Source organism: Phaethon aethereus (assembly GCF_964289735.1).
Source record: "Phaethon aethereus genome assembly, chromosome: 6".
NCBI classification, from domain to species: Eukaryota; Metazoa; Chordata; class Aves; order Phaethontiformes; family Phaethontidae; genus Phaethon; species Phaethon aethereus.
The window spans coordinates 11135244-11151777 of NC_138580.1; the positions used below are offsets into that span (position 1 = coordinate 11135244).

At 40.7% G+C, this 16534-nt stretch overlaps 1 protein-coding gene across 1 annotated transcript in view; it reads left to right on the plus strand.

Moving 5' to 3' along the window:
• The window catches only part of PARP14 (poly(ADP-ribose) polymerase family member 14), a gene marked incomplete at both ends in the record, with an annotated part of 44239 nt that overhangs the window by 25143 nt on the left and 2562 nt on the right, over positions 1-16534 (plus strand). Inside the window, 12 exon segments of the mRNA XM_082001174.1 lie at positions 1120-1414; positions 2019-2255; positions 3309-5593; positions 7190-7426; positions 7650-7910; positions 8335-8398; positions 9253-9402; positions 10101-10163; positions 12674-12841; positions 14085-14291; positions 14379-14987; positions 15561-15706. Of these exon segments, the coding sequence (XP_081857300.1) occupies positions 1120-1414; positions 2019-2255; positions 3309-5593; positions 7190-7426; positions 7650-7910; positions 8335-8398; positions 9253-9402; positions 10101-10163; positions 12674-12841; positions 14085-14291; positions 14379-14987; positions 15561-15706 (4722 nt within the window).

Consider the following 16534-nt stretch of genomic DNA (forward strand, 5'->3'; position numbering starts at 1 on the left):
TTGTTGGCGGCTGCCCCACAATTGAGGGGTTTTTCGGTGTTCTTGAGCAAAAGCAAGCAGAGACCTTACCTCGCCACACCCCTAGCCAGGTGTATGACTTTTCCACTGAGCTCCTCTCCCCGTTGTACGTGTCCTCTGCCACAGCCAGAGATGGTGGCCCTGGAGGTTTACACTGAGGGTGGTGAGCACCTGGGTTACATTTGATGCTTGTTTCCCCGCCATGGTGCAGAGATGCGCTGGTTTACCAAACTGAGAGTGGCTTATGCTCCTGCTTGTGCTTGTTGAGGCAAGGAGTGGAGAGCTGCCTTTGTGAGCATGGCTGTCTTGAACACTCTGGGGTGCCCTTTGGCCTGTGCCAGTTCCCCACCACCCTGCAGTGCTCTGTGACTGGTGTTTTCCATGACATGTTGGGCAGTTGTGTCACTGCGTACCTGGGTGACACTTTTAGTTTACTCAGGCACGTGGAGGAGCATGTTGTTCCCATTTGGAGGTTCTCTCCCGCCTCCACCCTTTTCTGTCTGCAAAGCTGGAGATGTGCCTTCAGCTGCTGGACTTCTGGGGTACTCAGTGGGCTCCCCTCTTATATTTTCTATCTGCAAAATTCTGCTGCATCCCTGCCAGCCTTCTTTGCACATGGGTCCTTCAGCGCTGTCATGCTGCACCGATGGCAGGGTGCGGTGGTCATCAGGAGGCTTTGCACCGAGTCACACAGAGGTATTGGTGGCCCACGGTGCCTGCGGATGTCCCGAGCTATGTTCAGGCATGGTATGCCTGCACCTGGGTGAAGAAACAGGTGCAGATACTGCAGGATCTCTCACAACCCTCACGAACGCCTGAGCAGCTGTGGCCAATTATCTCAGCGGATTTTATTGTACTTTATTCATGACTCCGACCTGGAGACATACCAGTGACCTTGGACTTGTTTAGTCATGTCTATTTTTATGCCGCCAAGGAAGCTGTCTGCACCCCCGCAGAATAGTGCATCTGGGCTGTTTTGGATCCGAAAATGTCATGGGGTGCCCTGCAGTATTTATTTGATTGGTTAGATGATCTTTTTGTGGGAGGGGAAAGGCGACTAAGGGTAAGCAAAATCTGGTTATTCCAGGAAATGTGTACCAGTATGTCATGTGGCTTATTTCTCTTTCTGTTGAAGATGATACAGAAGCCTTGCAGAAAGCAGAGAGTTTTGTTCTGAACAGTGAACTCCAGAAGGAAGCTGGTTCTGTGAAGAACATCACAGAAAAGTCTGCAGAGACCTCACCTTCAGTGGTGTTTGAAAACATACAAGGATGTAGCCCAAAATGCTTACGTATGCTGTTGGAGAACATCAGCAGCCTGGCAGTAGATGATGACTTCACTGTGGAAGTGATACCTGAAATAAATGTTGCCGTAGCTACTTTTATAAAAAGTATCGGTAAGACAGGATGAACACCATCATTCATTTCCATGTATATGTATGAGTAATAGCTTTCAGAGCTTGATTCCTCTCCCACTAGAGGTTCAGTTTTAAAAAAGTACCTGGACTGTAGTCTCTCAAGAAAGGTGCAAGTCTTATATACAGCTCTGTGAAAATGCCTGTGATTCAAATGTCACACTGAAAGAAAAAAAAAAGTTGTGGCATCTTCATTAATTGAAACTGAATGAGAGTGTTTCATTGTCTTTATCTTATTTTGGGTTAGATGGAGAAGAATTAGAAGCAGACTGAGTATGGAGATTCTTCAAATTATTGAAGTATATAAAATCTCCATTTGAGAAGACAGTGAAACAGTGAGAGGTGCTTATTTTATACGAGAGGTGAATAAGAGGGGAACAAAGACGTAGTGATAATGAGTAGCAGAGAGTAGCATGGCTGTGTGCATTTCCCCTTTTTATTACAACACAGAGTTATTTGGCAAAGACAGTTTTGCTCCCAATACAGGGAGAAGCAGACGCAGCTCATTTCTTTGCCAGAAGTGATAGCCATGGCTGATAATGACCCAGGAGAACATGGTCAGTTCATATTGCTCTTCTGTTTACAGATACGGAAGAATTTGTCAAAAAGTGTTCACAAAACAAGAGAGTTAAAGAATTCAAAATGACTGCCAGGCTTCTTGAATTCACCCAGAGCATCAAGGCTGAAAACATACCGGCCAGCGTTTCCACAGACTACATCACCGTTTACTTTGAGAGTGCACGGAACGGAGGGGGGCCTGTGGCAGATGTCCAGCTTTTCCCAGAGGAGAACTCAGCCATTATTACTTTCTGTGATCACAAAGGTAACGCTGTCCTTCGCCTGACCAAAGTGCTCCCAGACAGAGGACCTGAAAGAAAATTACCACAATCTGGGCATTAGGAGAAGCCTGGCTTGCTATCGCCAAAGCCAGCGTATGCTGTCCTGTTCCTGGGAAGTGCTCTGGATTTAGAAAAACTGCGGCATGTCTAGGGTTTCAGAATCTCTCTGTTTTTTGATGTTACCAAAGGTTCATTTGAATACCTGGTTTGTGCATGGGTTGTTACCACTGATGTGTTTTCCCCATTTACAGAGGTTTTTTCTCTCCAGTACAACATTAATTGTACTTACATGTAGAGGAAGCAGGATCTGTCAATGACTTCAGCTTTCAGAGTTAGCTTTCAGAAACTTAATTAAGGTCGAATATCTTCATTATCATGGAAGAATAGAGCTAAAGAACAATCCTGTTACTATTTCTTGTGTCAAATCACTATCCCTTTTTTGTGCCAGTGCAAGCTCTGGTAAATATCTCTGTTAGGAGACTTCTGGCTCAGTAAATTACTTTATGTTTAATTAAAGATATCTGCCAGGTGATTGTTTTTCTTCTGACTCAAAATTTATTTAACATAATGTACAAAATATTCTTAATATGTAATTTAGATCATTGTAGTGTGGTTTTAAGTCCCTGCCAACATTATAATTCTTTTCCTTTGTCCATGCCAACTGAAATGGCAAAAAAAATACAAAAATGCACTGGTACGAAGAGTTTCATTTTAAGTTGAGAGTAAGGAGCATTTCACAGTAGTACCTTGATATGGCCCTGCTCTGTGGTGGGGTTTCCTTAGGAAATTAGAGCAAGGTATAGCTGCACAGGTAAATACAGGCACAAGCTTATTTACCAAACTACTTGGAGCCAAGCCTCTTATCTTGTCCTCTACAGAATGGTTTGGAAGTCAGAAAGACATAAAAATAACTCTTTCAAACGAGAAAAGAAAAAAAAGGTAGTCTATTCAATGTAATAGTTCTAAGAACAGAGTATTTTGCTTGATTTGATGTTAATAACATATGTGTGTCTGTATGTATGTGTGCTAACTTTTAGATCTAAGCGCTGTCTTGGAAAAGCAGCATTTACTGGAACAGAAACAGATTTCTGTGCATCCGTATTACCACTCCCTGGGAACAGCTCTCTATGGAAAAGAAAGACCAACTATGAAGATGCCAGATCCCATTGGGATACCACTAGATCCGTACGTCTGGCAGTTTTTACAAAGGCAGCCTAACCTGATCCAAGACATAAACCAGGAAATGGCAATTTGTCATTGTGAGCTAAAATGGCCACAGATGGACTGTGCACACCCAGAAGTTGTGTTGTGCCCATCGTCATCTCTCTCCGACCAGAAAAAGACAATGATAAAGTTGATCAAGACATGGAAGCAAGATGCTTCTACTGAATTCTCACGTATCATGGCACGTTACATAGCTATAAAATGTAAAGTAAATTCAGTGGATTGGGAAGATGTGAAAAACAGATTGGTGAAAGATGTGGCTTTGATCATTACTGATATTTCTGAGGAGATGGTGGTGATCGCAGGCAACAGAGCAGCAGTGGACAGTGCAGAGAAAGAAGTGAGGGAATGCATGGAAAAAGCCATGAAGCAAAGTGAAAGGGAAAAACAAAGCATAGAAATTTCTGTGTCGGTGATCCCAGGGAAGTATGCCATTCTGCACAATGCTGGGCTAGAAGAGAATATTCACAAAGAATATCCATGCTTAAAGATCTTTTATGATGGCACACAAAAGACCATTCAGTTGTGTGGATTACCTGTGGAAGTATATAAAATCAAAGCTGACTTACTGGAAAAGGTATTGAATATGCCATATACATCAGTTACCATTGATCCTCATGTTTTTTACTATTTACAGCGTGTAGATAATAAAACAATGTCAGAGACATTGTTCACTAGGAAAAAAATTAATGCTTTTTATGAGCTTGAGGATGATACTCTGTTGCTATTTGGAGATGCTCCCAAAGATCTTTTAGAAGCAGAAAAGCAAATGAAGACAGGCTTAGAACATGAGTGCATCAACGTGGAGGACGACAAGGTAATTAAAAAGGAGCAGTGGAGGAGTCTTCTTGCTTCCTTGCGTAAGAAGTACAATTCTTCCCAGGAAACTGTAGTCATTGATGAACCTGTTGGAAAAGAAAATAAAGTGGTTATTGCTGGCTTTTCTAAGGCTGTAACAGAAGTTTGTAAGAAACTTCATGATTTTATAGATAGAAACACGCACGTAGAAAAAGTAATCCCGGCTAAGTCGGTGGTAGTATTGCAGTTTGTAGAGAAGGAAAAATCCGGTGTGTATCTTGAATTGCAGAAGAAAGATGTGACAGTACATTTTGACACCAAGACCCTGTGTATTTCCCTGAGTGGACCAAAAGCAGAAATGCCAAAAGCAGTCACCATGTTTGAAAAAATTCTGTCATCCCTTTACTCCAAAACTGTGCCAATTGATAAACCGGGAGCCAAAGAGTTCTTCATTGAAAGGAAGGATTCATGTGTGTTTGAGGCAAAGCAGAAATTTAGCTGTTTGATTAGGCTGGAAGAAGAAGAAGAACAACAACAACAACAGAGAGGTGAAAATGTTGGTGATAAAGAGAAAAGAAAGCTCTACTACAAGAAAATGCTGCCAGGTGGAATTGAAATAGCGGTTTATAAAGCTGACTTGTGCGCTTATCCTGTTGATGTTGTGGTAAATGCATCTAATGAAGACTTAAAACACATCGGTGGCCTTGCTGAGGCACTGTCAAAAGCGGCTGGTCCAGAGCTGCAACAGGAGTGTGACGAGCTGGTGAGGAAGAACGGGACTTTGCAGCCTGGGTGCGCAGTTATCACGGGCGCTGGCAGACTCCCCTGCAAGAATGTCATTCATGCTGTTGGGCCCAGGTGGAGGAAGGATGAAGCAGAAAAGTGTGCGTACTTGTTAAGAAAGACAGTGAAGAAAAGTCTGCAACTGGCTGAAACATACAATCATTGTTCTATAGCTCTGCCTGCTATAAGTGGAGGGATTTTTGGCTTCCCACTGGAACTGTGTACGTATTCAATTGTATCCTCCATCAGGGAGACCCTGGAAGAATCCATGGGGGACAGCAGCTTGAAGGAGGTTCATCTTGTGGATGACATGGAAGAAACAGTTCAGCTTCTGAGTGAGACGGTAAAAAAAGTGTTTACAGCTAAATCATCCTCCTCGACACTGCTGACACCACACTCAGAAAACCATGAGCTGAGAGAAGGCCAGAAGGAGAAGAGAAAAGAGGATCTGCAGATGGTTACAACAAATGAAGGATTGCGCATCCGAGTGGAGGAGAAAAATGTTCAGGAGGCCACGGTAGGTTGTGAATTTTCCAGTTCCTTTCTAACTTGATGTGAAGATCTTCTTTAAATTTAAAGAGAAAAGGAATGACAGTAGCTTATATTGTTTTACAAGGCAATTGCTGCATAAGGAAACAACGGCTATGTGCTACCTAAACAAGGACGCAAGCTTGCAAAACTGATAGATTTCAGGTTGGGATCTGTCACTCTGCAGCCATTTCTAGTGGGCAGCTTTGAATTTCGGGATGTTTCATTCCCAGATAGGTTTTATTTGTTCTCCAGATCTAAGGCCAACACTTAAAACAGTTTGCTTTTTTCCTAAAAGGGGAAATATTAAAGTACTTTCTAAAAGTATATGTATGATTTGTAGCTATCCAAGTTGGATATTACAGGAAATCAGCACCTGTCTGGGCTGCTGTTTTTAGTCATGCTAACAGGGAGGATGTAGCTTTTTTTTTTTTTAGTTCCCTTCCATTTGGATGGGCTGAAGACACAGTCTATGAAGACGTTCCTGGGCCCTAGAAAAGCGACCCAATAGAAGAGTGCATGCTTAGATTGCTTTGCCAAAGTCTAGACCTGATTCTACTTATTTTTTCCCCCATTTTCTTTTTTCATTCTTTTTGCTAACAAAGAGTTTAATTACTACTCATCTAGACCATCAAGGCGCAGTTTACACCTCTGATGTAGTTTCTTTCCCGTATGTTTTTTTTTTCTTCAGTGATGCAAAGTGCATCTTGATAAATTTCTCTCTTTCAGCTGCCTGTGATTTTTCGACTTTGGGAGTTTAAAATCTTCTTAAATTATTGTTATTATTGTCCTGTTGCTTCAATATTAGTTGGTTCCATTGTCATTTTGGTGCCTGTAAAATCCTATTCCAATAAAAGAGCAATAGTAGATGTAAAAAAGCTCAATATGACACATATTTAAAATACTGTGTAATTAAAAGACCTCCAGTGGAACTGCAAAGCAAACACCAGGCTTTGGGGCTTTGCCAGTTTTATTTCATGAAAGCACAGCCATCTCCTATCACCTTGGTTTGGTGCATGAGGTGCTGCTTTTCTGATGAGGTGTAGACAATCCCATTTCAGTGAAAAGAAGGAAAGGGACATTAAATCTTCTACGTTATGTGCACCTTACATGATACATATATTTTGCATCCTGTGATGATGCTAGAGAAGAAAGAACAATACTGCAGCAGTTCTTCACAAGGAAATGTAGGAAAGGCTGGGTCTGGGGAGAGGGGATCAGACTGCAGAGGTTGGGTTTATTTCATCTGCCCAGACATTGGCATATGCTTGGGACAAGGCAAGTCACAGCCTTACCTCCACTGAGGGCTTGTCAGCTCTGCCTGGATGGATGGATGGATGCGTGACCTGCTCAGATGTAGATACCTGTGGGTCTTAGTACTCACAGTGGGTCTGATGCTGCTTACCATAGGTTTCCTGCAAGTCCAGGAATATTCATTATGCAGAAGCTGTGCTGAAAACCAGGTTATTTCTCCATTGGCATCTTGCTTTTTGTGCTGTGTGTTGCTTTGGTAGTGCTATTAGTCTTGACGCACTTTTTCACTTGAAGTCTGCCTATAGATATTTTCGTTGTAATTTTGTTGCAGACGGATGTCATTGTCAACAGTGTTGGCACAGATCTGGAGTTTGGTGTGGGGCCTCTTTGCAAAGCCTTGCTGGAAAAGGCTGGACCAGCGCTCCGAGTAGAATTTGACAAAGAGAAACAAAGACAGGTTGCTGGTCAAGGGAGTGTGCTCTGCACCAGTGGATGTTCTCTGGCCTGCAAGTCCGTGCTTCATGCCATAGTTCCTGTGTGGGATAGAGGAAAAGGACAGACCCTGAAGGTACATTTTAATTATTTTTAAAAAAAATTTGTAAACAGATTTATTTGGGATATTATCCTGAAGTTTCAGGATTTAAAATGGTTAGCTTAGATGGCTCAACTCCATTTACTTCTGTTTGAGTGACCTTAAAGATGTCTTGACACACTGAGAGCTTTTTCTCATACCAGCATTGTCTCTATGCCTTTTTTAAAAAAAAAAAAAAAATCTTTGCTGTGTTTTACAGACCCTAGAAGATATAATCTATTCCTGCTTGAAGAAGACTGAAGAACTTGGACTGAATTCAATCACTTTCCCAGCTATTGGAACTGGAGGATTTGGATTTCCTAAAACCGTTGTTTCTAAGTTAATGTTTGATGTGGTATTCAACTTCAGTAGTAGTTGCCCTTGGAAGACTCTCCAGGAAGTTCATTTTCTCTTGAATCCAAAAGATAAGGATAACATTCAGGTAGTTCTTCTCAGGACAAAGCCGTCTATGTTACACACTGTTCTACTTAGGCCTTAACAATATATTTTAGTTATATAGCTTTCTTAAAGGAATAATTTAGCACTTTCTTACTGCTGTGGGCTGGTGACAGTGGGTTGTCTCTCCAGTGCCTCATTCAGTGCCTCTGAAATACAATCTCTCAGCAAGCACATGCTGCAGACAAAATTGGCCTCGCTGTTGGCACTGTAAACACTGGTAGATGCTCGCTCATCTTTTGACAGAGGAGTTCTGGCAACGCAAAGACAGTCTCTGTTATCACACTGTCCACGCTGAGCCTTCCACTGTTGTTAATGATACCTAAACACGACTGTAAAATGCGTCGGGTGGCTCAGCAAGAGCTACATGACTGCTAGTGTTCATTATAGAAATATTTGGTATATAAATTCTGAAGTACAATCTTTGACACCTTTTTTTCTCTTTTTAGGCTTTTACCATTGAACTAGGACATAGGGTAGCTGGAAGTTGCAATGCTGCAGCACCACAGTCAAGTAAGTAGTGTAGGGGCAGGAGGTGGGACACAGGGGAGAATGCAAATACTGTGAAGTGTTTTTATACATATTGGGAAACAGATGAAATGTCATCAAGACACAGCATTCTTTTTCTTCCTAATGGACTGGCATTGTTAAACTCCATTTGTAAAAATCTTAAAGAGGAATTTCTTTTGTTGAGGGCATGCTCATCGCTCAGGGAGGCCAGTCTTATCGCATGGAAGAGGATATCTTTGTAGGAGAACTGTTATTTTGCCCTTTGCAAGGGGTGTAAGAATTTGGTATCACCTTGCCAAGCAAGCCATAAATAACATGTATTTCTGCACCTTTAATCTCCTATATAGAGATATATGGAATCGATAATTTCCTTTCCATTTATTAATTGACGGTAGTGTGACACAGTATCAAAAACATTTGAGTGAATTGCATCAATGGCAGAGGCTTATTTATAAGAATATACAGCTCTTCTCAGTTGCTGTGTCAGTGAGATGAATTTGAAGAGTGTGCAGATAAAATATGAATTAGGTATGTTTAGACTAGAAATAAGGAAGAGTTAATTCAGGAACCTCTGTTAGAGCTGGTCAGATCAGATAATGCCAAGAGTCCTTTCTGAATTTATGTTGCATGAATTTACAGGAATAGAAATGGTTTCACTTTCACAGTATTTAAACAGGAAGAATACTGAGCCTTCCGACTTTCAGAAGTGGAGTAAAGAGAAAGACTCTCTAGGTCCATCAAACTGATGGTCCATGTAGAGCATATTTCTCAAAAGGTTAAGTTGAAGTTTCTGTCAATGGAAGAGAATAATACCCCAAACTAGAGAGGAAGTGTTTTAAGGTTTCTTTCCCTTGCAGGTTTCATTAGGCCTGTTTCAACTGAAGCATTGGGAGTTCATGAAATGCAGATTGGTTCCGTTACACTCCAAGTAATTAGTGGAGATATTACCAAGGAGGATACAGAAGTTATTGTAAACATATCAAATGCAACATTTGATGCCACATCAGGTATTATATTGAATATGTTGCTCTTTAGTGATAAATTTGTGCTAGATTTTTAGGAGGGGGGAGGGGAAAGAATTGTCCATATGTGAAATTTTTATGAAGTATTTTTCAGATGAAAGAGAGAGAATGAGTTGTGATTAGTCAGGAAATAGCACTTCAGTGGGTTTTTTACATGTCCTGAATATTCCATTTAGTTTCCAAACTACTCAAACAGAAGGCATCTGACCAGATTTTTCTTGTTTAACAACAAAAATGCTTAAATAAATTGAATTTTTTAGATCAAATATAATTCTGTAAAACTACTGTTGTCCTAATATGTTCCACTGTAAGCCAAAGCCCTGGTGAAGTAAATTGACCTGTGAGAAGCAGAGGTGACATTGTGAATTGCAAGCATGAAGGACATTAAAAGACATCATTTAAAGCAATCAGAGATCACTGAGGGGCATAGGTTGGCTGGTGAAATAATGAAATAGGAGTTACTCTTAATGATTTCTAATCAACAATGAAGACAATGTTCTCTTTGCAGGCAGAACAGTGTATCATGGAGGGCTCTGAGGGGAACTGGCAAGGTTTTGCACATTGCAGGATCTTGACCTATGAGAATTTGGGGTGTTTGTGGACTACAGAAGTTGGGTAGAGTTTTGAGTAGAAAAAGCTAAGATGACTTAATGAATGCATATGCTTTTCTTGTACAATTTAAGGGGTCTTCAGAGCAATTATGGATGCTGCGGGTTCCCAGGTAGAAGAAGAATGTGCTCAATATGGTATGTGAAAGCATACTATTTTGTCTGATTAAATTATTTTAATGTTCTTTCTGAAAAAGTAAAGTGGCTTTATAATTCTCTACTCTGATGGTATAATTATTATATCTGAAAAAATAGCTTTCACTTTTAGGAATTCTGAAAAGTCCTGTTGTTGTGACACCTGCTTTGAGAATTCTTCTTTTCACAACTGAGCAGAAGATGGATACAGTTTTCTCATGCTAATAAATGCTTGGAAATTAATCTAATTTAAGTTCTTTACCCCTGAAACTACTCATACGTGTTCCTGACTTAAGAACAGAAACATTGACTTCAGCATAATTTTTAAGCTCACCTATTGTCAGCTACAGGAGAGCTGAAGTTTTGAAACTGAACAAAGTGGTGGAAGACTGTATTTTGGTGTAAGCACCCGCAGGACTGGCTTTTAAAAGCTAATAGCAAATCTTGGCTTTTATTCAGAAATACCTAATTACTTTTTATTGAAATAATGTAACTCTGCTTATCACCCTGATCATGAGTTTGTCTGTAGTCTGCATTCTGACAGACCAGTAGAGCAGTAAAATTGCAGCTCACTGTGGTTGACCCCTATGAGCACAGGAAGGAACATGTTCTGGTTGCATAAACAAAATGATCCTGCTCTGAGTCCAGAAGTTAATTTTCAAGATGGAGTTTCCTGGATATTTTTCCCAGCCTTTGGCTCTGCAGGTGTCTTGATTTTGGCTGGGATAGAGTTAATTTTCTTCCTAATAGCTGGTAGAGTGCTGTTTTGGATTTGCTATGAGAATAATGTTGATAACACACTGATGTTTTCAGTTGTTGCCAAGTAGTTGGAGTGTTTATACTAAGTCAAGGACTTTTCATCTTCCCATGCTCTGCCAGTGGGGAGGTGCACAAGAAGGTGGGAGGGGGCACAGCCAGGACAGCTGGCCCAGACTGGCCAAAAGGATATTCCCTACTCTATAATGTCATGCTCAGTATAGAAACTGGAGTTGTCCAGGGGGCAGGAATTGCTGCTTGGGGATGACTATCCATCACCGGGTGGTGAGCAACTGTTGCATTGTGCATCACTTGGATTTATTATTATTATTATTATTATTATTATTATTATTATTATTATTATTATAACATTTTCTCTTTCTTTGCTGTCCTATTAAACTCTTTTTATCTCAACCTGTCATGGTTTAGCCCCAGCCGGCAACTAAGCACCACGCAGCTGCTCACTCACTCCCCCTCCCCCAGTGGGACGGGGGAGAGAATTAGAAAAAAAAAACCTCGTGGGTTGAGATAAACACGGTTTAATAGGACAGAAAGAGAGAAAGAAACAACAATGATAACAATAATAATGCCGACAAAGGAATGCACAAGAACAAGTGATGCCCAATACAGAAATTGCTCACCACCCGGCAATCGATAGCCCATCCCCGAGCAGCGATTTCCACCCCCCCCAGCCAACTCCAGTTTATGTACTGGGCATGACGTTGTATGGTAGGGAATATCTCTGTGGCCAGTCTGGGTCAGCTATCCTAGCTGTGCCCCCTCCTAGCTCCCTGTGCACCCCCAGCCTCCTTGCTGGCAGCCCAGCACAAGCAGCTGGACTGTCCTTGACTACTTAGCAACAACCCAAAACATCAGCACATTATCAACCGTTTCTCATCCCAAATCCAAAACATAGTCTCACACTAGCTTCTGTGAAGAAAACCAGCTCTATCCTGGCTGAAACCAGGACACAACCTATGAGTGTTTTTCTAATTCTCTCCTCCATCCCACCCTGGATGGGGGAGTTGAGCGAGCGGTTGTGTGGTGCTTAGTTGCCAGCTAGGGCTGAACCACGACAGCAGGCTCTCCCCATTTACCAGCCTGATCTCAGTGCATGCAGAGCATCTTACAATCAGTCGTTACCTTTGTGACCAGTGAAGTGGTATGTAACTGTGTTCATCAGTCCGTTCATCCTCACACCATGACTCCATTTTGAGGTGTTTGTAATCAAACATGAGTTCTCTGAAGAAACACAAATGTCTTTTTGAAGATTCCATACCACAGTTCTGAGATAAGCTGGTCATTATCTTAACGATATTCTTTTAACTATTCAGCTCTTCTGCAGAACAAGAGTTTTGGCTTTCAAGGAATAAGTGGCATAAGAAAGGATTTGTCATATAAATGAATTGTGCCCATTCTATTGGCATACTTTTATTTAAAAGTGAGCTGTATTTAAATTTGACATAAATTCTTAAGCTGTACTTAATAGGAAACTACTTTGTAGCAGAGATCTCAGGAAGTTAGAAAACACACAATTACTTGAATTACTTTCTCAATAGAATTCTGCAATCAGGATATTTACAGAGAAAACTGGAATCAATTAAAACCAGGATAATATAGCTCACGGCGGATTTTTTTCACACTTCTTTTCTAGTATGTATTACTCCAGTGTACACTAGCATCAATACAACCAGCTGTCTTAACAGAAGAGATGGCCACTCTGAAAATAGTATGTCTCCTTATCTTCTCTCTTCCAGCTGGGCAGTCTCAAAGTGGCTTTATTACTACGCAAGGTGGAAAACTGTTGTGCAGTAAAATCATCCACTTGATCCACAATAACAACGTGAAGAGTCAGGTCTCCAAAATCCTTCATGAGTGTGAGCTAAGGATGTACAAATCTGTCGCCTTCCCAGCAATTGGAACAGGTTTGCGTTTTCTTGGGAGAGCGATGAGGGTTGTGGTGGCGGTAGTTCAGAAAATGGGACAAAGTTAATACCTCTGATATGGGTAACAGTGAACTTGTACAAGAAACTCTGTAAAGTGTGATTTGTGAAAGTTCATCGTGGTCAGTTCAAACACTACCTGCACACTTCAAAAATGCTGCTTTTTTAGAAGTATAAATATTACAATCAATATTGATTGAGCAAGAACACCTAAAAAAAGGTATTGCTCCATGAAAGACATTCTGCCCCAAAACAGACTGTATCTCAGCTGGCCACCCTGCACCTTTCTTAAAACTTCCCATAGACCTTGCTTTGGGATTTCAGCCCCACGGAAGGGCTGGGTTTTTCCTGAGACCACAACCTTGCCTGGTTAACTATGGGAATTGTAGGCTGGATACAGAATACCTGCAGTTTACACCTTGTTTCAGGCTACTTGCTCCAGCAGAGGCCTGGAGGCAAGCTAGTTTATTTGGCTTAAGCTTCTGGTTAGTTTGGGGAGTGGGTCTTGAATAAAGCGGTGTATCCTTCTCAGACCAAGGCTCCCCTTGACTGGAAAAAAAAATCATGAGCTGGTCCTTGCTCAATGTGCCAGGTTAGGGTAGGAGCTGGTGTGTGGGTCAGTGTTTGGGCTCCACAGTTATAGTTATGGTAGATCCCCTCGACTGCCAACATCATCTACGTGCTGGTGTCACAACGGCTGTCCAAGGGATGCTGTGGCTGAAATTGGCAGAGGTCCCACCAATGTTTCAGGATAACCTTTAGATTGCACTTCAGGCTTGTTGTAGGGGAATGAGAGGAGTTGTCTTGAGCTCTATGTTCCTGTTTATATGTTGAAATACACTGTAGGCTTGTGCCAAAATCCTCCACTGATTTTGATTTGGTTTGACTTTGATAGCCAGTTTAAAGATGGGGATAGAGTTAGTGATGATGTGTGGGTTTAAAAATATCAGGGGGATGCTAAGGCTGAAGTGTTTGTTGGAGCCTCAAAGTAAACAGGGGGAGAATCCCAGAAGGGCTTACTGGGTCTGTGTAGAGTGTCAACTCCTGGAGCTCACAGGTTTAGGTGTAAAGCTGAGGTTGAGCCTGGCTCTTCGGCCAGAAAGCATAATGGGGGAGGAGAGAAGAATAGCTAGTCTGTATAAGCTGGGGACACGGTCTCCGTTTTCTGGATGCTGCCTTGATTTAAGTACTGTTCACCGATACATGCCTTTTTATTTTTGTTTAGGTCAAGCACAACAGCATCCAGCAAAGGTAGCTGATGACATGTTGGATGCTATAGTGGAATTTGTACACAAAAGATCAGTACAGCATTTGAAAAAAATTAAAATCGTAATCTTCCAGACAAATATGCTCAGAGACTTTTACGAAAGCATGAAGAAAAGAGAAGATTCAGATTCATCCAAAATAGATTCGTGGGTGTCTCTGTTTAAATGTAAGTAGGTGGGTTTTCTGTATGTATAGGCACATAAAACTAAAGATAATTATTTAAAACTAATAATTAACATATGTTTCTTCACAGCATTTTTTTGGGGCAAAAAACAATCCACTGAGAAGAAAAAGCCTGTGGTTTTGGAGAAGAAAGTTGATTTAGCCACATTTCAAATTTGTGGAGAAAACCAAAAAAATGTGGATGCAACTGAGTCCTGGATAAAGAATTTAATTTTAAAGGAACAGTTTGAAAACAGTATTTCAGATGAGCTAATTGAAAATTTAGATGAGAGGGAAATTGATGCTTTGGCAGATCTTCAGAGAAGAAAGCATGTTACCATTCAGCTTGAAAATAAACTTTCTCCCCCTCGCATTAAAATTTCTGGTATTAGCAGGGATGTCTGTTTTGTTTCTGTGGAAGTTCAAAAAATGATCCAAAAAATTAAGGATACTGAAGAAGAACGATCCAAGTCAGAACTTGTTTATAACCTGGTAGAATGGAGGTACCCAGGAAGAAATGATAGCTTTGTTGCTTTTGATAAACTGACAAATATGCAGCTGGAGGATGCCAAAATAGCTAAAAAGCCACACCTTACTGTCAAAATTAACAAGAAGAACTACAAGGTAGATCTGAATACTCTACAGGCTGATGATGACCAAGGGAAAACTATAAACATTCAACGTGTGCCAAAGAATGAAGGTAAGTTACAGCTTTGTTAATAAAAAAACCCCTTTAACAGTGATTATTGAACAATAACTCTGATAAATGCAAACTCAGGTATTCCAAAGAAGTAAGTTATTCCATAGCTTTTTTCCTTTTTTTTTTTTTTTCCTTTTTCTCCTTTTTCTTTTTTTTTTCTCCCCTGGGCATGCCATAGCCAGCAGGTTTAGTTTCATAATTAGTGGCAGGTATGACTGAAATCAGAACATCTATTTTAAATACAAATATTATCCATGTGTATGTGACTAGTGAGCATAGATTTCATGCATAGGTCTGACAAAGGAAGTGGTGTACGAAGAAATAACATTCTTCTGTGGTTTTCAAACCTGTTTCCATTAGATATTGGTATGGGGGTAATTAGACTAGAGAAAATGTCAAGTCTTAACAGTGCATTACAAGAGCAAGTGACCTAGTTAGGAAAGAGAATATTTTTGGAATAAAGTATTGCATAAGGTACTGTCCTCTCAGCTCTCTATATGCAGTCAGTTTATAAGACATGCCTACAAAGCTGAGCTAGGTATCTGTGATGATAATGCAATCTCTGTTTTGCAGATAAGCAGTCAATAGAGCTCCCTGTGCAGTGGGAAGACATGCAAGAGAAACGGGTCAAACTGGTGAATCTCAAGCCATCACATCAGGAATACCTGGAAGTTCAGAACACATTTAAGAAAACCTGTCCCAGCTTTGTCATAGAGAAGGTGAAATCCTGGGGGTGGGGCAAAGTGACTTCTTGGGCTGAAAACATTAATATACTTTCTAAATATTTGTTTGTAAGGTGTCTGCAACCTAATACACCTTTCATATGTCAGTCTCCCCAGCACTGTACAGTGTGGCTAAAAAATCAAACCAAATTTCCTAAGAATTGCCCTGCCATCTCTGCCTTCTAATAATGCAGTCTTCAGGCTGACTTTGTATGTGATATTTCCAATTAGGAAATTCTATATTGAAATGGAAGCATGAGCAAATGCATTCAGAATACAAAGGAAAATACAAAGTTCTTGCAGACTGGCCATAAAGCTTTTTACTGTTTTACTACTACTACCCTGTCAGTCCTAGAGCCTTTCCGGCTAGACTGATGGTTTTTGTCAAAGTGTCAAGATTTGATCCTACTTATTGAAAAGTCTGCAACACAGTGCACAGAGATTTAATTGCCACGGAGAAGATGGAATTATTCAGAATCAGGAGCGATAAATAGATTAAAATACAGTGAAATTAAGAGTGAGAATATTTGTTTGAAAAAATTTCTTCCATCATGAGATTCAATGAGCATGGTCACAAAGACACAACTAGAACAAAATATTAGTGTACAACAGAAAAAAAAAATCAGGCAATGACATGAAGTCTTTTTCCATTGAAAGTGGAAAGCTGTTACAGCAATGTCTTTAAGATTATACTTTGACACAGATACACTGTTTGCCCCTGAGCTATATTTGCATTGTTGGCATAGGTACCCAGCAACATCCATCTTCCATCCAATTTATTTTTATATAGGAGTTTCTTATGGGTTGCTAAGCTACACAGTAAAG